This window comes from Olea europaea, unplaced genomic scaffold (genome assembly GCF_002742605.1).
Source record: "Olea europaea var. sylvestris unplaced genomic scaffold, O_europaea_v1 scaffold1084, whole genome shotgun sequence".
Classification (NCBI taxonomy): domain Eukaryota; kingdom Viridiplantae; phylum Streptophyta; class Magnoliopsida; order Lamiales; family Oleaceae; genus Olea; species Olea europaea.
The window spans coordinates 98538-123963 of NW_019228199.1; the positions used below are offsets into that span (position 1 = coordinate 98538).

Below are 25426 nucleotides of genomic sequence, written 5' to 3' on the forward strand. Positions count from 1 at the left end.
GCTTTTATTATTAGGTGGCGCAATTTCCTTGGTTATTTGTGCCCGAATATCTTCCTTACCCTTGTAGATCGATAGTATTATAAAGGGAAAAGGACTATTTATAAAAAGAAATAAATATCATCTTTTGATGACTTCGAAACTACATGTGGCTAAGTTTATACAGTTAAACAAATAATTAGGTTACTTATATATATATATCAAACAATAATCAACATGTAAAGGGATATTGAGATTTGTGCTGCAAACACATCTTAATAACATTGATAATTTAAGATGGATTCCTAATATAGCTCCAATACATAATTTGATTATTTAAAACTCAAACAAGTAATCGAAAGATTGATATTCTTACACGAGCGTTTTAAGGACAATATCATGTTACTTACTAAAATCAGTGTATAAAAAATTGAATTACTATCTTAACAAGATGTACCTTTTTAAATAGAACATCAAAACACAATACAACCATCACACTGGTTTGCAATAACAATTAGTAAAAATCACATAAAATACTATGGACAGATCATTTTTGAAATAAATTAGAGCTGTTTTGAGGAAGGAATAAGGAACATAAATTTGCTGCTACAGTTCTCATGGCAACATCTTAAAAATGCCGCTCATTTTGAAGCTACATATGGGATATTTTAACAAATCTTAACGGTGTTCAATTTCCTGTTTACTAGCTAATAATTTTCAAACTGGTAATAGCAAATCAACAATAAAATAGATAACCTCAGTAGGCCAATTAAGCTCAAGAATATACTGAAGTAAAATCTAAAGATATCCAAGCCGAAGTTCCAAATCCAAGGCTTCCTTCGATTCACAAATCGGGCCAATTTCCGATTTTTTGACAATTTCACAGCTTTTTTCTTGCAGAAATGAAGTTTTTGTGGATTTCACCTTTCCCAAATTTTTTATTAATGGCCTCGAATGATTTACTGGAACGGAATCTTTACCCCGTCTCTTTTCTGTGGAAGTAGCATAAAAACATGAAGGCAGAAAGGGAGGAAATATTTGAGGTAATTTGGAATTAAAAGGTGGGAATTTCGCCAATGTAAATGAGGTTGAAATGCTAGGGTTGGGGTTCATATTTTCATAAGGATTAGGGTTCAAATTTTGATTACGGTTTCGTTCAAGATTAAGGTTTAGAAATGAATACTGAGCATTATCCCTTGGTGGAGACACTCTTAATCTGGCTCTATCTCTCCTATGAACATTCATATGACCACCAAGAGCTTGAGCAGATCTAAGTTCTCTCTTGCAAAAGCTGCAAGTATAAAATCTTGGTGGTCCTGAAAATTGACCCTGTAAATCTCCTCCTTTATTGCAGTCATCACTGGCAAAATCCCATGAATATGTTATCTTGTCATTCACTTCTTTCATGCTTCTGCTAATGCTATGGTGCTTCAAGTTGCTGCACAGTCTGCCTTTCTCCATTAATTTCTATGATAAATTTAGTCCAAGCAAGATTAAAATGTGTGTGTGTGTGTGTGTGAGAGAGAGAGAGAGAGAGAGAGAGTGGAAAACTTAAAAGATGAGTCGCTTATTAGGAATAAGGGAAGATGACATAGAGCTTGGACTTGGGGATAGGCCTCGGCAAAAAAATAGAAAAATCGACAAATTTGTTTGATTTGTTTTTTAAACAAAACATTGGTGAGTAATGAGTCGGTTCAATCATGATTTGAAATTTTAAATTGTTGGTTATTCGAACTGACACAATCTACTTACATGTTTACGTTTTTAAGAAAAATAAAAATCAAAAAATAATCTCTAATATCATAACTAAATTTTGATTCCCTCCAATGTATGATATTGCCAATAAGTAATAGTACTGAAAATTTTCTTTCACATGCTCATTATATTATACACTACATTTTTTCCTACTCGGATAGTCAGGCTACATAATACGTAAAAAAGTAACAAAATTCTTAAGTTTTTGTGTTGATCTGACTTTATTAACCTAATTTTATTTGTTAGTTAGTGATTCTTGTAATATAAGTTATTTAGTTATTTTATTTTTTGTAATTTAAGTAATCCTAAAACTTGGACAATTTAAAAAAAAAAAAAATCAATTTGGACTAAAAGTCCAAACTGAATAACCGATTTGATTTGGTTTGGTTTGGTTTGGTTCGATTCAATTCAATTTAAATTTTAGAGTGCGTTGGTTTGATTTGAAATTTACCTAAACTGGCTAATTTGATTTTTGTTTCGAGTTAAAGTTGAAACCGATCTAAACCAAACTACACTCAACCCTACTTGGGGACGTCGTAAAGGATAGTATTAACTAAGAGAAAAGGTTAAAATCTTATTAATTATATCGCTGGATCATTTATCAGTCACTCATTGAATGATAATTAACTACAAGTGACGGAGATACACTCTAGGATGAATGTTTTTATGCAATGCTAACAATTTAATAACTATCTTTGTAGCTCCAAAATGTTGCTTTTGTTTCGAATTCGGAGATCTCGAGAAATCTAATTACTAATTCGACTCCCTCATTTACAAGAAAAATAATAAGATATAGGGAATATAGACTCTTTTGCATCTCGATTCAAAAATCTCTTGTAGTAAGGTTGGCTAGAAATTTCTTATAAAAACACTAGCTTAGTCAGTTCTTAATGAGAATAATTTCGTCTTTTTTTTATTTCATGTATTATTCTCCTTATGCACATAAAGGAGGAGCCGGGGGGTGTTGTTCATCTACATCTATCCCAATGAGCCGTCTATCGAATCGTTGCAATTGATGTTCAATCTCGAAGAGAAGGAAAATATCTTCAAAAAGAAGGTTTTTGCACGGGTTTTGTTTTTCAAGCATAGAAACCCCAAAACCAGAATTTGTAGGATTAATTCTCATAATGATAAACAAAATATTTCTTTTTTCTTTTACACTCTTTTCTTTTTTTTTTTTTTTTTGCAAAAATTATCGAATCCAAAATAAAGGTCCGATAGCACAGAGATCAGTTAATTCAATAAGAAATGTTCGTTGATATTTTCAAATATTATGTGTAACGTAGGATTATCTTTTTAATACTGTATGCTAAACATATGTTCTCTGTACTAGTATGCGTTGAGAGAGAAGTCAAAAGGTGAGTCATTGGTGATATACAACATAACCATTATCTAATGCATTCGGAATTGAAGAGAACTTTTGACTTTAAACCTTGTGTGCTGTCAACATGGTTCTTTTCATGCACCGTATAAGGTACTTTGTTGGCTCATGATCACTTTTATCTATTTTATTGTTTAGCACTATTCAAAAGTATAAACACAAAATACTCTCCATTTTAAAGAGATAATAATTAAAAATGAGTTTCAAGAAACTATTTATTTTTTGGTTTGTTAACAATGATTAAAAGTCATATTACGGTTTAATCTCTTATTTTCTACAAAATTATATTTTTCTTATGTTATTGTGATCAATTATTTCATATTGTGGCTTAATCTCTTATTTTTTTTCAATAAAATGCTATTGAATTAATTTGGTATCATCTCCGCTTTTCACATCGAAATACCAAGCCAGAACTGAGAATTCCTATCGGATGGAATTAAGGAGTGATTTTTCCCCGTGTTGGGCCATTACTTGCTAAATGTAGAGCGTGGTCCTGCCAATTTATTCCATTTTGGGAAACAGACCTATCGGATGTTCCTGACTCCTTTGTCAATCTTTAGACTTTACATCATATATTAATTTAGCCCTTGTTTGAGGCTAACCTTTCATCAAAATTCATTATTCAACAGTGATTTAATCTCACTTCAACTACACGTTTTTCAATAAAATAATATTACATGTAAATCTAAAGCTTTTCTTATTTTATAACTACATATTTTTCATCAATATATTATTCAAAAATATATTTTTTGGACAAGAATGGGACTCAAACAAGGACTTAGTAAGTTCATTTGGTGAACAATTTCCCATGTTTTTTTATTATGGCAGCACTATCCCCGAGCAGATGGGTCCACAGGAATAATAGTAATTGATGCCGTTGAGAAGTTAATCTTGTAACAAATTTTTCTTAGAGGTATCGATGAAAATGTTTAGATCATTGGAGTTTAATATATATTTTTATCTTTTTCTTCTAAAATATTGACTTTCACACCAAGGTTGACACCACCCATCTAGTTTGGGGTACGGGAGTAGTGGCTTCGACTTCATTCTTTACTTCTTAGATTTTGTGTCTTGTACTAATGTTGTCTTCGACATTAATTGCTCGTTCCATAACAAAGAGAGATATTGGACATACAGATTCTGATTTCACAGAGTTCATACAGACCACTCACAGTAAGTGGGTGGGGTGGGGTGGGGTGTGGTGGGATGGATTTTTTGGCACTTTTTTATTCATATGAGACTCACATTCATGTGAGATTTCTATATACTTTTTGTGAAATAAATTCTATACGTATGGAAAAACTTCATAACAAAAATAAAATAAAATAAATTATCCTTCTTCCCAAGAACATCTTCCCAGGTCTACAAACACCCATAATTACTCTACAATTAGGTTTAGTTTGTCCTTGAATATACTGCAAAGATTAATGTATATTATGATGACAAATAAGTAGCTGTAATTATAATCAGTTGCAGACAAATTCATTCAAAAAGCTGTAATGTTTAAAGATAGTACAAAAACGCCATATTTTTCAAAGAAAAAGTTATATCAGAGAATCAAAATACATTTCCTTTTTGCTTAAATCGTTATAAGTTTAGATAGAGCCTCCAAACTAACAAAAGATTGCACTACATTGGGAGAGATTTAGTGAGTGACTTGTGGCCAATGAAATGAATCAATCCCATTCCATATATAGTTGCAGTTTTCTTAGGTTACACAGCCCAAATTGCAGGAATTTTCTAACAATGTATAATTCATAGAGGTATAGATACATACAATCATACATACATATTCTACAATTTTGTATATGTATATATACATTAGTCTTTTTTTATCTAACCTAGAAATTTACTCGTAAAAGCTCGAGGGTCAAAAGGTTTAACTGGGATCAAACCTAATCAACCAATGGCTTGTTTATCCTATTGTTTTTCTTGATTTGTTGATTAGGTTTCTTCTTAGTGCACGTTTGATTGGTGATTATTTATAGTTTAAGTGAATATATAAGCTGTTGGTTCTACATAATATTTGATAGGATATTTTTTGTTTTTTCATCGAATTGACAAGTTTGAACTAGACAAACAGAGTGCCATCTTTTAGAAAAAGGAAAAGAAAAAATAGAATTATTTACTATATGTGAAAATGCCAAAAAATATGTAGAAAAATGGCATAATAACTTAACTGAAAATTAGAAAAGGCAAAGGGGCAAAGTGATTTTGTGCTCAACTTTTAGATAGCAGAAAACCTTTGACTTTGTTGCTGTCTTGTCTGAATAGCACATAGGTTTTGAAGAAGTTGAGGAAACAGTAAATTACATGGGAACTATCAGAACTTCGTCACTGTTACGGTTATATATTCATGGAATAATACTTTGTTCATCACATGATACTATTTCTGAATTTTGAGGTGATAAGAAAGAAAGCTCGACATTTTTTAAATATAATAATAAATATTAAAACTAAATATAATCGAATGTTTTACTCTGGAGCATTATATTAAGATCTTCGTCAAGTTTGTTTTGACAGTAGTTGAAATCAAGGATTGTTAAAATGAATTGAGAAAAATTTCAAAAAGAATCCGATTATTTCACCATGTTCTACTTGGCTGGAGGGATATGACTCCAACTATATTCTTGCAATTAGATCGTTAAAATTAGGGGTTTGATGTATAATGTTGATGCTGTAATAAGAGTATCTTGTGCATGAATTGGAAGCTCAGATTTTCTAAACATTGGTGAAGATGTTTGAAACATTCTACTAAAAGTTTACAGACAAAGATAGATTGTCTAGAACGTAAAGGAAGTAGGATGCACAATTGGAGTCGCCGACTCTTTCACGTGTCCCTCGTATGATATCCCTATTCCCTAATGATGATTATCATGTTGCCGCACAAACAGGATCATGCACTCTCTTCAATCCTTTGAACAAAATGTGGTAAGAGAAAATGAAATAAAATTCATGAACTGGCCCTCCATCTCCACACTTAGAAATTATAAATTTACTACATTTAAGTTTGAATGTTTGCTCATATTACAATCTACTTTATGAATGCATAATTTGTTTTGACTACATAGAGAATAAAAAGTAAGATTAAACTATTATTAAGCAACAAAACCATTAGAATAATTATGGAATATATCAATTAAATTCATCAATAACTCTTAAAAGAAACGACACAAAATTTGAGGCTTTTTCATTATATACTCAAGTGTTATGTCTTGCAAAGCCGGAGGACTGGAGCTGTAATTTTTAAGGACGCTATTAAGATGTAATAACCTTGTTCTCAGAGAGAGAGAGATTGGTTTCTTTAATCTAGATACAATGTTCTTATACAAATTATAAATAAGAAAGGGATGTTGTAACTTGGTTGGTTGAATCCTAGTAGATATCAAGTGCCCACACATTTTGCAATTTGATATTGGTCATCAAACAAAAGGGATATCCCCTCTATCATAAATGACCAAGTTGCAGAGGTTCAAATTAACATAGTTCATACAGTCTCGAGTATTCTTATAGGAATTAATCTACTTGAACAATGATGATTAACAAGGTTTATTGACAATGTTTGATGTGACAAAATTTGAAACATTCTTTGAAATTTCTTGAAATTGATGAATGTGATGATGCTAAATCATAATTGTCAACTATCATTGTAAAAAAATAGCATGATTCTTCTTACATACACGAACGAAGGGTGGGGTGGGGTGGGGTGGGGTGGGGTGGGACCTTGGAGATAGTGACCTCCAAGGATTCCGGGGGTTTAAAAAAGAAAAATGCTCCTTACATAGGACCTATATAGGGGCTCTCACATGGGGAGTGGACCCCATGTGTTCATGGGGTCCACCCCATGTGTGTGCATCTATACAGACCCTGTGTATAAGAGTCTGTGCAGATATAACATTTGTTTAAAAAAAGACAGAATAAAAGTCAAGAAATTCAATTTATGACAGATCAATCTGTGCTTCATTGGTTGAAATTTCATATATATGTATTTTTCCGTTTTTATATCTATTGGCTATATTTTCGTGCTTATTTAGATAGTTAAATATGATTCCTATTTATTTTTTTCAGGCTTTACATAATGGAAACTTGATTGTTTTATAGTTGATTCTCTTTCCTATTTTTCACCGTATATGTATTTTTATTTTTAATAAATCCAAAGTCCATTACTTTTATGTTTAATTTGCCATGATCTACCAGCCACTTCCATAGCCCCAGTGACCATTGTAACGTCGTCAACCTCCCTGATTTTCTCCAAGTTCAGAAAATTGAGTCGATAATTACGACATTAAGAACAATGACCTTGCAGAAATTTTTTCATTTTTTCGATATATGGGTTATGTACAGAAGAAATCAACTTCTCATTAATTTCGTGCTTCAACTTTAAATCCTGCAATTCTTTCTTTGTTTTTCGTTGTAACTTGTAAGTAGAGACCAATATAGCAATTAAAACTTAACGGCATAATGATACAGTAGGCAATAAAGTCAACTTAACCAGTGAAAACACACTGATGATGACATTGTAGAGACTTTTAAAAAGTCAACTTTAACCCGAAGCCTTATAAGTTGGTCTCTATTTTCATCTTTATTTGATGTGAGATTTTATCCTCTAACATACTCTCAAAAAATGGTGGCTCATTTGAGTAAACCAATCTTAAAATCTGTATACTCATTAATTGAGTTTTAATGTCCATCTTAAAAGTTCAACCTTATTAGGAGGGGTAATTCAAAACCTTATAAGTTGGTTTATATTTCCATCATTATTCGATATGAGATTTTATCCCTTAACAGATATGTCTTCGCTCTACAAAAATATAAGAAGCCAATAAACAAATTATAAGTGAAAACAACCAAAATTAGTTTTTGTTAATTTGTGACTCAAATTTCATGTGATTTGAAATTGTAGTTTATGGAGAAAGCCTAGATAATTTCCATTTAGAAGTTTAGATAGATAAGGGATCAAATTTCATAATGCATTGAGAGTTTGATTTGGATAAAGGCTTTGGGATTAAAAACTCTACTTCATCCAGAACTCCAAATTTTGGCTTTTATAAATACTCCACAAAATGTAAGCTCAACATAACAATTAGATCATTGTAGCATACATTAGAAATTTGAGAGAATTATTTAGATTTAAATTGAGAGAATTAAATCTTGTAAAGACAATTTTAGTTTTTTAATATAATAAATTATCCTCTTCTTCCACAAAATTCTTGTTTGTTGTCTAATCCATTATTTTCATATTAACCTTATTTTCTCGTTATTTAATTATTTGGCTAGATTCTCAACAAATTAGGGGGTGTTCTCTTTGTGTTTCAGTTTTGTGTTTTGAGTTTTGAATTCATTTTGAGTTTTGTGTTTTGGATGTTTGTTTTGAAATTGTTGAAAATGCGTTCTTTTTGTTAGTTTCTCAAAACAAAAAACAAAAAAAAATTTTTTTTTTAAATTTTGAGAATCACCACAACACCACCTCAAAACACCAAAAAAAAAAAAAAAAAAAAAAAGGGTTTCCCGCGTTTTCAATTTTTTCAAGTTTTACACTGAAAACGCCCAAAACGACAAAAAAGTCGTTTTGTGTTTTCTTCACAAATTTTTTTTCGTTTTCGAAAATTCGTTTTCGAAAACGGGAAAGAGAACGCGTTTTCACCGTTTTGAAAAATCGAAAACAGAAAACGACCCAAAAACGGTAAAGAGAGCAGGGCCTTAGTATCTAAGTTGCTCTCCTTAACAAGTGATATCAGAGATGAAGGTTTTTGGGCGAGTTTTTAAAAGGTCCAAATTAACTATTAAAAAGAGGTTGAAGCAAGGTCAGTTGTTTCAGGGTTGACAACTACAAAATTTGAAATTCCACTTTTGAATCACAACAATATATTCTCTTTGTGGCAAATCAAAGATGCTACAGGTTCTAGCCCAATGGGTCTTGATTATGCTTTTTTAGGTATAGATAGAATGTTCGTAACAATCATTGTAGAGGAAAAGCAATGGCAAGATCGAAAAGCCCTATCACAAATACATCTTCATCTTTCTAATCAAATCCTTCAAGATGTTGTAAAAGAGAAAAGTGCCACTGGGTTGTATTTAAAATTGGAGCAGCTCTATGTAACAAAAATTTTGACAATTAAGTTACACTTGAAACAGTCGTTGTATTCTCATAGTTAGACAGAAGGTGGATATTAGAAGATTATCGGTGTTCAAGGAAATCGTCGCTAACTTGGAAATCATGGAGGTCAAGTATGATGAAGAGGATTTGGGACTGATATTGTTATGTTCATTGCCGCCTTCATATGTGACTTTTAGAAATATCATTCTCTATAGTCGGGGATGCTCTTATTATTGAAGAGGTACATGATGTGCTTTATTCCAAAGAGAATATGAAGCATCTAATCGTCAGATTTGAGGTCAAGGCAGAAGGTCTTGTTATCATGAGAAGAAGACGGTCATGAAGGGGACAAAATCAAGGATAGCAACAATGATATAATCTATTGCTATTGCAACAACAAAGGACACGTGAAGATGGATTGCTATGAGTGGTGGAACAAATTTGCTACTACAGATTAGAAAGGACAAACACGAAATTTTGATGATGCTAATCTTGCAGAAGAAAATTATATTGATGGAGATCTTTTGGCAATTTTTGATCGCAACTCCAAACCTGGCGAAGATTGGATTATTAATTCGGCTTGCACTTTTTATATGTGTCCAAATCGGGATTCTTTTTCTTCGTATGAAAAAGTTACAAGGGGTTCCATAATGAAAAATAATGAACCTTGTAAAATAGGTGCTATTGATAATGTCAAAATCAATATATTTGATGGGGCGATTAGGACATTTGGCCAGATCCGACATGTTTCAAGTATAAATAAGAATGTAATCTCATTGAGTACTCGGATACAGGTATACCGGCGAAGTGGAATTCTGAAAGTTAACAGTGGTACCCGAATTGTGTTAAGGGAGCGGATAAAATCCCGATTATATGTGTTAGAAGGCGCGACGATCACTATGGATGTAGCTGTAGCTTATGATTGTACAAGCAGTGACGGCGATTGTGATAGATTTGCTTGAGGTGATTCGAACAATAATATTGGAAAATCTTCCAATAGCTCAAGTAAAGCTAATTGTCATCTTGTTGATCATGTTGCTCGTGGTGATTTGAGTAGGTTTGACAATTCAGATGGAGTTGGAAGTGTTCGAGATGATTCGAGCAGTCTTGGTTACTTGACTGGAGCTACAAGTGAACAGAATTATTCTAGTAAGGTTGGCGGACAACATAGTTCTATTAGTAAACAGAGCTTGAATTTAGTTCACAGCTATTACAAGGGCTTGGAGTGCCCGGAAGGGGCGAAATGGATGAGTTGAAGAATGACTTGAAAAGAGAAGACATAATTCATTGTTTTGGAATTTGTGTCAATGTGAGATTTGTTAGCTTGTAACCTCAAATTCCATGTGTAGTTCATGGAAAAAGCTTAGATAATTTTGATTTAGAAGCCCGGATAGATGAGGGATCAAATTTCATCATGCATTGAGAGTTTGATTTGAATAAGGACTCCACTCCCATAACTCCAAGATTTAGCTCTAAATACTCTACAAGGTGTAGACTCTTCATAGGCCAACACAACAATTAGATCATTGTTTTATACATTAGAAACTTGAGAAAATTGGTTAAATTTAAATTGAGAAAATTAAATTTGTAAAGACAATTTTAGTCCCTTGATATAATAAATTCTCTTCTTCTTCTACAAAATTCTTGTTTGTTATGTGATCTATTAATTTCATATTGGCCATATTTTCTCGTTCTTTAATTATTTGATCGAATTCTCAACAAATTGATATCAAAGCTATTCAACTTTCAACAAAGTGGTTTCAGGTCTAGTCCGAATTTTAATAGTTTTTTTCTCAACAAAAAGACAACCCTAAACAAAGGCCAACTTCTACTGCAATGAAAAAAGAATAAGAGAGACATGGCCCTGATTGACCTACATTATTTCAAAAAAAAAAATACATTCTTAAATAGTGATTTGACATCATTTCAACCGCACTTTTTTCAATAAAATAATATTACGCGTAAATCCAAAATTTTCTTTATTTTTTAACCACATATATCTCATCAATACACTATTTAAAAATGCATTTTTATAAAAATAATGTGGTTCAAACAAGGACATAATCTATCTTCATCAACTGATCAGCATGTTACAGAAAACAAATATGGAGGCATGCAAAATTTTTACTACCCAATTCCAATAGTGACTATTCCCGTTGATATCAAAGCAAAGCAAGGCATTATCAAAGGAGACAATCGAAATTTTTAAAAAAATTAATTGAGTCTATCACTTTGTTCTTAAGATTTGAAGTTCTTTGTTGAAAGACAACTAAAATCAATTTTTTCCTCAATTACATGATTTGTCTCTCCTGTAATGTTTGTTATCAAGGAAAATAGCACCTGAGAAATTCATTGAGCTTCTACTTCTGTTAAGCTATTGTCTGCATTGTACCATTTGATATTGTTTTAGAACTCAACAAGCCCACAAAAAGTATCCAAGCGAACAAACGCAATGGACAGGACAACTCACTACTGATTTCTCAAAATTTATTCAATGTTTTCAACCCCGCTGTGCACAAAATTACCAAAACAATCTTCTTGGCAAAACCTATATTTAGTTTCAAATAGGTTCATCTTTAGTTGGGTTTCCTCAATAATTTATGCTTTAACATAATGCATGTTAAGCATTTGTATTTGACAATTATCAATTGGTAAAGTAAAAAAAGAAACGAAACAGAGGATGAAACGATTTGTGTTTTCTCTATAACCTTGCCTTGGATGGGAACAAATTGCCATAACTTGACAATGACTTGAGAACATGAAATAGAAAACCATTCTAGGTAATAAACACCTTGAAAGTTTGGCTGGCAGATTACTATTCAAATAGCACTTCCAATATTTCCCCAATGTACTAAATTGATCGAGCGTAACATACATAACTAATCTGCTTAACTGGTTCAACAACATAATCATCACTGAACTACGGACACAGCTAAATATGTGAACAATACAGACATTTACAGTTAATCCATCAAAAGTTTCTTTTAATATAAAGCATTAAAAAGTGATTAACGCAGTTTCAAATTACCAAAAAGCTCAAACTGCCGAAGGTAGTTCGGTATCTAGCCAATAGCCACCCCATCCTTCTGCTTAGCATTCTTCTCCAGTGACATAAATTCATGAAGTTTCTCTGCTTTATGCCTCATCTCCAAAATCATCTCCTCTGTGGCATCAATGATTTGTTTAGGAAGGTAAACTTCTAAATAATCAAACCATTCCCCGAGTGTCATCGTGTCCAAATCAACCATTTCCTCCCTATCTACTTCAACACTGCTTCCTTTCGTCCCAGAGGCACTAGCCAATCCAGCATCACCTTCTCCTCCCAAATTTGTCCCCTCCTTCACCAACCCATCGACTCCATCTTCTTCTAATTTCGCTTTCTCTCCTTCACACATTTCATGCTTTGAATTCATTTTTTCCACCGCTTTTTCCTCTTCATCTGTTTCAACAGGTAAATTCTTCTTGCCTCTTGTGGCTTTCCTTGTCTTTCTACCCTCAGTTACACCCAAATCAAGTCCAGTATCACCGATTTTTTCTTCCTTTATTGAACTCCTTGTGCTCCGAACACTCCCTCTCTGCACTGCTTTCATCAAACTCGGTCCATCCCAAATTTCATCCAAATCTTCCAACTTCTCTTCCTCTTTTGAACTTCTAGTCCTCCTTGTAGTTGCATTCCTCCCTCCTTTCCCCTTAACTTCCCATACATATTCCATTTCTTCCGCAATTTCTTCTTTGCCATTTTCAAAAGCCCCTGAATTCACTTCCTTCTGGGCCCTCCTAGTCCTCCTCAAGCTCACACTCACTTTCCCCGCATTCTCCGTTTTGTTCTCCATTTCTTCAGAACGATTTTCCAAGGCCCTATTCGACCCCATCGCCCTCCTTCCATGCACCTTTCTCTCGTCATTCTTTACCAATTCTCCACCTTCATTTTCCATAACCACATCTTTTCCACTTCTATCCCTTCCCCTCAAATTTTTCCTATCCCCCAATCTATCTTCAATCCCTAACTCGGAATCCTCGTCAATCACCGCCAATTCCACCACCTTCTGTCCTTGAGCCGCTGTCCCTCGCCTCGGATTCCTCCTGGTTTTACCAATATTACCCTCACCCTGGCGACCTGTCGCTTCAAATTTGACTCTAATCGAAGTTAGCTCACCTATCTTGACAACGTCACCGTCAGATAGAACACTGGATTCGGCGGGTTCGAGCTGGGCATCGTTCAAGATGGTGCCATTTGAGGACGCGAGGTCCGTTATAGTCCATTGACAGCTTTTCGGGCCAGGATCCGGATGTGAATTTGATGCATATTGGATTACTACGTGCTTGGAGGAAATGCCGGCATCTTTGATAGTTATACTGTTACCGCGGACGACCCTACCGATTTGGATTCGTGATCCGGATCTGAAGTCAAAGGTTTGGCCCGAAAGTGGGCCCTTTTCCACTATGAGTTTCAGCGTCGGGCATTGTTCTTCTGAACCGGTTGCTGTCGTCGATGCCATTGCCAGTGCCATTGATTTGCTTTAATTTCTGGATTCCGTTGAGGGATTCAGGAGCTGAACTGAAAAGAAAGGGAAAGAGGGGTTTTTTGAAAGTTTGAAATTGGTTAATAGAGGGAACTGGAAGGAGACTTTATTTTATAGAAATTCTCGCCCACGGTCCTCAAACATTACCATTTGTCTCACTTGAGCCCCTGTTTGGTCACACTTCTCTTCACCCTTTTATATATATATATATATCAAGGAGTCCGCATTCGACGATTATTCCTTGGGTCTATGATCCGACCCCTCTTCACACAGACCAATTAAATTGCGGGATGTGCCTCCTACTGACCAGGGTCCGAGCGCCTCTCCAACTGAACTGTCAAAGTGACGAGTGAGTCAATCCACGTTGTGTCTTGCCTTTCAAGACATTCCTGCTTTCCAGGATAAATCCTACCTTCCGAGCCCCACGAATCGAATTCACGACATCTGAACTGCCAACTTTGATAGTACCATTGGGAAAAGCCACAGATGTTGACCAATGTAATATCGACCACAATTATTGCATTCATTTATAGTTGGATATGTAAAATGACTTATATGTCATTTAACATTACATTAATTCTTTCTGTAGAATGACACTTATGATAATTCAATTATAATAAAATATTGCTTTAGGGTTTTTTGTCAGCAATTGCGGCTGATATTTAGGAGTCAACAAATGCCGCTTCTCATATACATTGTGTAATAGTCTTGAAAAAAAAAAAAAAAAAAAAAAAAAAAAAAAAAAAAAAAAAGAAGAAGAAGAAGAAGAAAAGCACGACTAGACAATGGCTTTTTATTTTAGGGAAATTTTCATCCACAATCATCAAACATTACTATTAGTCTCGCTTGGGTCCCCATTTAGTTTTTGGCAGCATTTATGTCCTCAAAGTGTCTTTTTGGTGCTTATAACAACGAATAAACAAAAATCGTTCAACTTTACGTCAAAAAGTCACTTGCAATGATCTAGTTTTAATTAGATACGCATTCTTTTTAAAATGAAAGGTAGCTTCTTAAGCATAATTTTCGACGACACAGTATATTTAAGAACTCAATAAAATTCAGCCAGACTGATTTCTAGTGTCCATTAGCCTTGTGTTATGGCTATTGGATTTTCCATAATGGGATATGTTATTGTACACTGCTTCTTTTTAACACAATATACGAACTTTCATTACAATGAAATGTCTTGAAGCGCAAGCGAAATAAAATGAGTTTATTTGATCGATTGAGAATTCGTAGTAAAGGATGCAAGTGAATTGACTTTGTCACCCGTATCTAGGTTAACATTGGATGAACCGTATCAAACATTAATAAGTAGAAAATAGTTATAATTCGATTCCACTAAAATCCACTATTAAACCTTGTTTTCAACATTGAAAAATCAAATAGAAACTATAGCAGCCCCTCAAAATTAGCAGAAAATTGAACTAAAATACAAATTCAAAAAATCATTTTCAGTTGGACCACTTTGGTATCAATCCTACCGATATAAGCAGATTTGAAAAAAAAAAAAAAAAAAAAAAAGGGGGGGGGGGGGAGGGGGGGGGGTTTGCAACATTGGTTACTTAGCCCGTGTTTGGCCCCTTTAAATCTCATCAATCTAAATTAAATTTTTCTTTTTTCTATTTTCAACCACACAATATTCAGTAAAATAATATTGCACGTAAATCGAAAACTTTGCATTCTTTTATAATCACTCGTTTTTCAAAAAAAGTATTATTCCTCCCATTATAATTCAAATTAATGGGGGCCAAACGGGGGCTTACCTTTTCAATTTTTGCATACTTATCATAACCTTCATTTTATGTCATGAGCGTCCCTAACTTTTTATAAATATACAATTGGAGTTCATCTGGGTGAAAACTATCCACTTTTTCCGTTAGTTGACCAAAAATGGAAAATTTGATCGATTTTGACCAAAAATAAAAGGGCAAAATGATACTTGACATTTTTTTTCATATTAAATAAGTTATTTAATTAAATTAAAAACTAAAAAATAAGTATAAATATATAAACCCCCCATCGCCACCCTATTCCATCCCCCATTCAAAACCTCTCTTCTTCTTTTTCGATGAAACATTACCACCCACCCACCGCTACCACCTTTGACCACACTATCACCACCGCCACCATAACTCTCCTCACCATAATCCCACTACAAGTGTCAACACCCTCCACGGAAAAAAACCAAGAAATGTCCACAGTAATCTACGAAAACTCACATCAAACCAAGCAGCCCCTCAAATTTCGGTCAAGAGTTATAGGCCAAGGGCTCTAATTGAGAGTTTTAGTCAACCCATACCCCTTTATCCATCAAAACCAGATCAAGGAATAGCACCAGAACACAAAAATTGTCGAAGTCAACTAACCTGACAAGTAAATCGATTCAATTACTTTTGATTGAAAGTACAATCCCAATGATGGTATAGAAGAAACTTCACAGAAATAACATCATCCACTTCGTCCCTTACATGGTTAGTTGCAACTGATGAGGGCTTCAAACCCTTCCTCCCAGCATTGGAGGTGGCAACGATGATGGTGGCCATGTCAGGGGTAAGGTGCCTCATCTTTTCAAAATTTTCTGCAAAAAGAAGAAGAAAGTCTGAAGCTAGGCAAATCAATAAAATGGTTATCTCAACACAAAAGATGATCTACTTCTTCGAGCTATTAAACCAAATTCCTTGAAGAATAGCCTAAAATGGATTAAACAATCAAACTTCTTTGCAAACAAGTGATAAAAGATATGTCCTCGACTATGTCCCACTCGGCCTTAGATAACTCGAATTGATCAATTGGTCCTATACAACATGAAAGAAGGACAAAATGAAAGTTAAGAATTAGCTAAATTAATTATCAAGTTAAAGTCCAACAAACTCACGAGCTTCTGAGTATAATGTGGGAACTATTACATAGGAAACGGTGTCATCCTCACACATCTCCCAATTTCCCCTCACCCAGAATCATATCTCTTTCCACCCTTTGAAGGAAGAAAGAAGTCCTATAACGAATAGAGAGTGCGATCCTCTCAGACATAGGGAGTACCAACCTTTGGAGGCCCCCTTTTCGTGAAGTCCTAGGTTGAAAGATAGACTGGAAAACGTGAAGGGACATGTCATCACCAAGGGAGGTCTCCATCCACGGGAAATAGGTTCCCATTAACTGGGCCCGAGCATTGGAGACGAGCTAGGTAGGAGCCAACCAGTACAACCTCAGGATGGCTCTCAAAAAGAGATAAAGAGGAAGACAAAGACCTACCTTCAAAAGAAACTCACTGATGTCAACACAAATCCTGCCTATGAAAACAAGCGCGCTCATCATGAGAGAGAGCTAGGAGCTCGATGTTGTAGGAGATTCAATACTTCTCTCTCTAATTAACCAAGTGGGACGCAGTTACAATTGATGGGATATTGGAAGCCCCCTAAACAACCTCATCACCTGTCCCACCCTCCTTAAGATGTAAAGTGCTCTTTCCAGCCTAATGGCTCGAATAAGGTCGGTTGTGGTTGTTAGGATAATCCCCATCTCAGATGCTACTTGGCTAATGTCTAAATCTCCCTCAAAAGGTAAAGCCATTAGATTAAAGATTTGAATACTTACAAAGATTAAACAAAAGGAGAGTAGACGAAAGTAATTGAAAATTGCAAAACTAGTTGAAATACAAATTTAGAGAACAAAAAGAATGGAGAGAATTCAAATTCCATTATCAATGAAGGCAAAAGTGATTTTCGCCCTAATTTACTACCTTTTATAGGGAAATACACTTAATCTAAGCCGTTGGATGTCGATCCAGATCGTCCAACCGTTCATTTGGAATTTAAATCTGAACCATCTACCATATTGGCCATTTCACCTTCAATGGCTTAGATTAGAGCATCGACATCACGCGCTCCAACTCATCTGAACTGCGTAAAACGCACATGCAACAGCCATCATTACTCATTAAATGCAATGACAATTGCATATGTGGAGAACCGAACCACCTCAATGGTCATCTCTTGAAAAACATAAAAAAAATAGCAAATCATTTGGACATGACAATTCAAGATGCCTTGTATTCATTATGCCCATTTACTGGCCTCCTCAAAATTATAGCCTCCACCTTCGATCAAATAGACAAAGCTCCCTACTTCAGCCTCATCTCCCATAGCCTCGACGGGACTCTAAAAATAGAATGGTAGGCAACATCGGTCAAGTGGACCTCAATTATGCTTAAACTTCTCAGTAAGCAGGAAATCTAGCGTACAACTTCGATAAATGACCTCGATAAGTACTTCAAACTATTTATCATAAATATATTTTCAAATTCTAATTCATATATGAATAATTACAATTAGACTTGGGAACTATATATTGGATGGTTAAAATCACCCTACAGCAAAAATTTTATAACATAAGTTCATGCATTGTTACGCCTCGTATCAGTAGCTCTTGGCAGAGACCACGTCAAAAGCTACATGGCTAAGCTACATGAAAACATCTGACAATCAACAAGGTCAAATGTAAAGTAAGGGAATAAGTTGCTTTTTCATAGGCTGAAGCGCTCGCTGCCTCCGAAGTCTTCTTACCAAAGCACTCCTTCTTGGTCGAACTTCCTCACATCCAAAGCTCTCTCTTAAGGTCGAAGCACTGGCTGCCTTCGAAGCGGGCCTGAAGAGTATTTTTAGGAATAATTGACGTGGCGTTTGTATTAATGAATGTCAAAAGTGTCAGCATAGGATATATGATAGCTAACCCCTTTCAACGCAATTAATATATGACAGAGAGTGATGTGTATCCCCGAATAATGGGATGAGGCCATGTGGTTTTAATCCAACAGTGACCACGTTGGCCTCCACTCTACAAATAACAACTCTTCTAACATTTTAAAGGATTAGAAAAATTATATATGCAAACTCTATATATTTGAAATCATAATCTTCTGCTTATTTTTCATTTTTATGTGCTTGAACTTGTATTTCTTTCTATTGGTCGGTGCGTTGTTTATACTTGATAGTTTGTTTGTGATCATTGTTAATCACACTGTCGGTCCTCGAACATTTTCATCTCGTATCGTAAAGCATCTTTCACATTGATTACCGCTGTGATTCACCGAACATATCTCAGGTCAAAACGTGTTAAAATTTGCTTATGTGGATACGATTGGGTTCGACAACTATTGTCCATGTTGCCATAGAAAAAACAGGGTCAACAATGAAAAACATTCGATTTTATGTGTAGGACAAATGTTGTAAACCAGAGATTGTGGTCATCAATTGTTTGTAGTAGAATGCTGAGGATAAACGTGCGGTTTGAACTTTCATACAATAACTCAAGTTCTAATGGATGATATTTTATAACGCCATTTTTTGATTATCAGTTTGATTGAACAATTTTCTTAGTATTAGGAAAGAAATTAAAAAAATGAAAAATTATATACATAATGCATCATTATATTATCTAAATCTTCACAAAGGATAATTTGAACAAAAAGTTCAAAAGATAATTTATTTATATATATTTATTGATCAAAGCGATCAACAATATGTCACACATCGGTTTACACGATCCAACTCGAATTGACATTTTGAGAGGACAATTAGTTAACATAAATTTTGATATATCTATAGCACACCTGAATTGTGAATATAATCGATTCTATAACAAAAATTTGTAAAATATTATTAGATTTGGTATTGGCTATTTTGTGAACAAAATGGTAAAATTGTAAATGTTCAAAAGTTTGAGGTCAATTTGTCGATAGTTAAAGGTTAGGGGTCATTGTGTACATGTGTAAAAGATGAGGGACTCAGTTGCAATTTTGACAAAAGTGTGCTAGGGTTCGAGCTATGAAGTAGGGCAAGATGTGTCGTTGAAGTTTCCCTAGCTGCTAGCCAAGTGATCGCTCGAGCAACAAAAACAGAATGGTCGTCACTCGCTTCTCGCCCCCACTTCGCTCGAGCGAAACAGCGTCGCTCGCTTGTCGCTCGAGCGATAGTGTTACCCATAAAACCCTATTTTCCTTTTTTCGACATTTTCAACCCAACCAAAATATCAAAATGCACGACACATAAAAAAAATTGCGTCGATTTTCAGTTGTGCTCTCCAGGGACTGAAATTAAAAAAAAAACTCTCCTACACTTTGATTCTCTCATTCAACCCCATATTTGATTTGAGCAATTACATAAGACATTCACCAAACACCACAACACAACTTTCTAGAGCCTTTGTTGATTTTTGGAGATCGAGGAAGGAGATCGAAGTCCCGATTATTAGAGAACAGGCGGTTCTCTTGAATCCACATGAGATAGACAAAATCAAGAGTCGGGAATTAGTGTAGCATGCAATCCAGGAGGGCTAGGTGCCAGGAGTTGGTGTAGGATTACGCATTCAAGAAGGCTTTGAGGAAACTATGGTCAAGATGTCAGAAAAACCAGTGTAGGTTGAGTCTAGCTGATTGTAAGTTTCATTTTCGTTTATAATGGATTCCTACTGGTTTGGGCCCGAAGTTTTACCCACATTGGGGTTTCTCCGTCATTAAGCAATTGTGTTATTTATCTTTCTGCAATTAATTTATAACCGGTATTCAAACATAGGATAGTAAAGCATGTGGACTGATCTGAACAAATTAATATTTGTGACGTGTTCCAATTATTAATTGATTGAAAAAGATAATTTCGCATAAACACCTATTCACCCCCTCTAGGTGTTGATTGGGTCGAACTACGTTATTTCAAATATAATAGAGCAAAAATAAGGAAGATAATCAAATTTAGGAGGTGTGTGTCCTTGAAGAGCATATAGACATAAATAATTATAAACCCCCATGAGAGATTCAAGTATTTAAATATTGAAAGTGGAAATATCTCAATAAATTATGTCATTATGAGAAATAATAGATACGAAAAAAGTTATGGACAACACTATTGTACATAATGTATCGTTTCATATTATAAATAGAGAGGATATCGAAATAAATTTATTGAATCTTATTGATTGAAGAAATAATTGGCCATATAAAAGAAAGTAATATTAGTAAAATTGAATTTACTAGACAAACCTAAAGTTTTTGGACCTATGGTATGAAAATCTAAAAGTATATAATTATATGAAAAGGAATGAAAAAAAAACGAAGCAGTAATATGTAATACACAAATCTCAATGTAGTGAGTTTTGCAAATAACTGATGAATGGGATCACAAATTCATATCTTGTTACCCGATGATGCATGAAATTTGAACCGCAATTATAGCATCTAGTATAAATATTAATGTTATCCTTGAAAGATTTAATATACATGAAGCATATAATTCGAGCCATCGCTTTTGTTTGGTCCCCATTATTTTTAAAATATATTATTCTCTTTCTTATTTTCAACCATACAATTTTCAATAAAATATTATTAACGTAAATCCAAAATTTTTTTTTATTACACATTCTCCATCAAATACTATTCCAAAATACATTATTTAAAAAAAAAAAAAGGAATTGGGCTCAAACAGGCTCATTGTATCGTGAGGAGAATAAATAAGCATCGTACACTCCCTGACCAATATTTTGTCCCATTGAATTTTTCTAACAAAATTTTTAATGAGACAATTTTTGTGGTGTATTTTAAAAGAGTAGTGTACTATTTTTCCTTATGATTTTTTCTGATAAAGTTTTAATGCAGCATATTCTCCGTGTAATGAATGTTCATGACTTAGAAGAGTTATAATAATACTATTATATGTATATAGGGATGACAATCGAGCTAATCGGCTCGGGCAGCTCGTGGCTCGACTAGAAAAAAGTCCGAGCCGACCCAGCTCGAGACTCAGGCCTAGCCCCATTTTGGGGAGTCGGCTCAAGCCAGGCCAGCCCGTAAAAAAAAGAGTAAAAATCTACTACCTATTTGATAGCTATTTTAGGAGAATTTTTTTTAAAAAAATTCTAGAAAATCGAGCTCGACCAGGAGAATTTTTTTTTTAAAAATTCTAGAAAATCGAGCTCAACCCAGTTCGGCTCGGTAAGGCCCGATCGGGTCGAGCTTTAATTTTTTGATTGAGCTTTTGCTCAGCTCGGCTCGGAAAAAAAGTACTCCTTAAAAAAGTTCGAGCCAAGAATTTCGGTTCGATTCGTTGACACCCCCTATATGTATGAGACTTTTGATGAGAACAGGAGTTATTTTTCGAATCATTATATTACTTTTGGCGCCGTTGCCGGTTTTATCCCGCAAGTGAACTGATCGTAACAAATAGTAAAGTGGACCTTTTGAGTCCAGATTATCGTTCCCACGAAGACTACACTTTTAATGCCCGATTTATTATTTCTAACTTCTATTTGACGAAAATAAACAAAAATAATGATTAAATATGATTTTTATTCTAAAGACTTAAAAATGCGATTGGATGCAACGAAAAGTGATTGAGAATTCAAACAATAAATGGACGTTAGAGCGAAACAATTTCACCTAATTTTACCTCTACTTCATAAATCAAGATTCATAAAACCTAAGGTAGTGTTTGGTCGAATTCTTCTATTGTATTCAACTTACCCCTCTCGAGTTCTCATTGAACCTATTTAATTAGTTTAATTCCATATCTCTATACAAATTAAATTTAATTAAACGAAACATTGGTTCTAATAATTCACACACGACCGCAGCAATCAGTATAGGTATCTCTACACGTTATATCAATTTATTGGATTTTAACATGTGGTCTAAACAAATAATTCGCATCTCTACGCAATCATTGTTCATAAATCATCTAATTAGTGATCAAGTAATTAAATGTATTAAGAACAATATTAAAATCAACACATAAAATATAAAAGCACTAGAATCTTAATTGCATGAAATAAAGGATTCCAAAAGATTACATTGTTCGCCCTAAAATCAAATTTAACAACTCATAATAATGGAAGAAAAATAGGAAATTGTCTTAGAATACATCACCGAATTTGTAATAAAGATGTAGAAGCAAAAGTAGAATTCTTTCACCAAGATCTCCTTCCCCTTCCAATGAATGCTTCTAATCTTCAATTGCTTGGTGTTAATATTCTTGAATTTCTCTTTTCAATCTCCCTTCTTGTTGTCTTCTCTCCAATATGTCAAGAACGCGTGGCTTGATCCCACGGATTTTTAGTGTGCGGCTCCCCCCTAATTTAGGTCTTCAATTGTGTATTTATAGTGTTTTGGAATTTAGGGAACAACAGGTTACTAATTGGGCCGAGAAAATATTATAAAATCAGAATTTCCTTTTGTTTCGGAATGCAGCACCTGGGCGCTGAGTTAGTGTCGCCTGGGCGCTGAGTTTCTACTTGTTTCAGCAAGATGGGCGCCCTGGCGCCCGGTACGCCCGAAACGACATTCTGCGTGTCTTTCAGTATTTTCAGCATAACTTTCTCGTTCGATATCCAATTGAAGTGATTCAAGATGCGTTGGAAAGATAATTCAAAGGAATACAATTTTGCTTCAGGAATCATTCTCCAATTCGATCGTTTTCTATGTCAAAAATGAGTCTAAATGTGAGACCAAAACTCTGGGGGCAAAACTTTTTGGTTGGAAAATGATTTATGATCATATCTTGACTAAATTTGATTCCTTTGACACCTTCCTTCATCCAATTGGCTTCTAGAACTCTCGGATCTTCATTTCAAGTTTCGACACGACTTTTGATAAATTACATTTTAATCCTCGAACTTTGAATCTCTTACGTTTTGGTCATTTCATCCAATTTCGCTAGCTTTTGCCTATTTCTTTCCTTTGACCTCTTTTAGCTCTTGTTTTTTCTACTTCCATCAATCTACAAAACAACACCAAAATCACTTGTTAGCACTTCTAAAATACTCTCCAAGATAGCAAAATCATGAAATTAAAGGTATAATATAATGAGTGTAAATCACTCATCACTCGTTGACACCCCCTATATGTATGAGACTTTTGATGAGAACAGGAGTTATTTTTTGAATCATTATATTACTCCAATCATCAAAGGTTGATAGATATCTCAGATGAAGAATATTGCTTGAATGTTATGACAAGATAATATAAAACATACTTCGCCAACTTTGTGATAATGAAAGTATTGGCGTACAAGACATTAATTACTTGAAACAAGGATTTTCACTCATTGAATTAGTGGGGGTAGATATATTCTTTTTTAATCATTCATGTTTTGTCCCATTGAATTTTCTTGACAATTTATTAATGAAACAACATTTTATTACTACATTTTTTTTATGATTATTTGTAAATTTTTTCTTTGTTTATATTTTTATTCCATTGAATTTTTGCCAAACTAAAGGGGTCTCCTCAATCTAAAGTTTGATGGATTTTAAAAATTCATATAAATTGAAGTGTCCTCAATTCAAATTAAAATATAATTCGTTAAAATATAAGTGTCCTCAATCTAGATTTTTAGAAATACTTATAAATTTAAGCATCCTCAACATAGATTTTAATAAGTACTTTAGAAATTTAGGTAACCCCAATAATTAGTTGATTTAAAAGTATTTCATTAATTAGATAGATTTTGAAAGATTTCAAGCCATAAATATAAATAGCAAAAATCTGTAACAATTTTAGGGTACTGCTATTTCTATCCAAGTTTTTTATAAGTACATCTCATGCTAAGTTAATCCCTAATAAAATTTTAAAATTTTTAAAAAAATAGTATTAACATCCACCTCATTTCCAATTTTGCCCTTATTAAATCCATTCATATTAAATATTATATATCCACGTGAATTTTATATATTCATTCTACTTTAAATACATTCCTAACACTATAGATTCATACAATATTTAAAACCATAAACTCTTTCAAAACAAATGAATGAAATAAGAACAAAACAAGGGATATTTAAAATGAGATAAAATAATTATAATTTGATTACAAACAATAATCATTTCTGGCATTTATGATTGGAAAACTCGTCATTATATCTAGACTACTTTTTTTTTTTGCCCAAAGAAGGCAATTTTATCATTAAAGCAATCATACAAATAATAACTTTGCTGGATCATCCGTAAGTGGATGTCAAATTTCTATATGAGTAAGTTTAGAATAATATTAAAACTTGAAAAAAAAAACATAAAACAAAAAACAAAAGTCAAAAGACAAATTCCAGTTTCCCATATCCCAATGTTCCCCCCACATGGTCCCCCTCCTCCGTTCTTCTCCGACAACAAGGTGCTGCCCGCCGTGTCACTGTACAAAACCAAGACATGTTCTTCCTCCTCAAACACTCACCCCACACCCACAAAAAACCAAAACCCATCACCCTATAGCCATGTCCAAACACGACCTAAAATCATCAGCCACCAGCCATCATTTGATTTTGAAAAAAATGGAAAAGAAGAATGAGAAAATGAAGAAGAACAACAAAAGAACTGTTGGGGTTTGTTGGTAAAATTCAGAACTGAACAGTAGCCGGCTGCCAATTATAATTTGCCGTCCAGCAAAATATAATTTTGATGATTTGGGTAGAATTGAAGTAATTGATTCAACAAATGGGTGTGGATTTCATTATTACTTATGTCTATTTAAGTAAATTTATATATGACTTAAAATATAGTAAAATTTTATTTTTAAAAGTGGATATACTTATAAAAAGCGTGGATGTAAATAGAGCTACCCCAAATTTATCCTAACCCTAGAAATTTCACGACTTTTCTCGCCTCTCTACAAATTTTAACTCTCTCTCTTCCCCCCCCCCCCCCCCCCCATACTT

At 34.0% G+C, this 25426-nt stretch overlaps 2 protein-coding genes across 2 annotated transcripts; both read right to left on the minus strand.

Annotated features, from left to right (window-relative positions):
• Positions 1-449: 449 nt before the first annotated feature.
• On the minus strand, positions 450-1437 carry LOC111373215 (transcriptional regulator SUPERMAN-like). Its single transcript, XM_022995719.1, has 2 exons — positions 901-1437; positions 450-473 (listed from the first exon to the last, which is right to left on the minus strand). The coding sequence occupies exons 1-2, from the start codon at positions 1435-1437 to the stop codon at positions 450-452; spliced, it is 561 nt and encodes a 186-aa protein (XP_022851487.1).
• A 10550-nt stretch (positions 1438-11987) lies between these two features.
• Positions 11988-13793, minus strand: LOC111373201 (FHA domain-containing protein At4g14490-like). The gene has a single exon (XM_022995700.1). The coding sequence runs from the start codon at positions 13718-13720 to the stop codon at positions 12272-12274; it is 1449 nt and encodes a 482-aa protein (XP_022851468.1). The 5' UTR covers positions 13721-13793; the 3' UTR covers positions 11988-12271.
• Between the last annotated feature and the right edge of the window lie 11633 nt (positions 13794-25426).

Bases quoted from the DNA above. Each gene is read 5' to 3' on its own strand.
- LOC111373215 (XM_022995719.1), bottom strand. From the start codon at position 1,437: ATGGAGAAAGGCAGACTGTGCAGCAACTTGAAGCACCATAGCATTAGC. The intron at 474-900 runs GTGAAATCCACA...ATTGCAAACCAG, and splicing joins TAATAAAAAATTTGGGAAAG to TGTGATGGTTGTATTGTGTT.
- LOC111373201 (XM_022995700.1), bottom strand. From the start codon at position 13,720: ATGGCACTGGCAATGGCATCGACGACAGCAACCGGTTCAGAAGAACAA.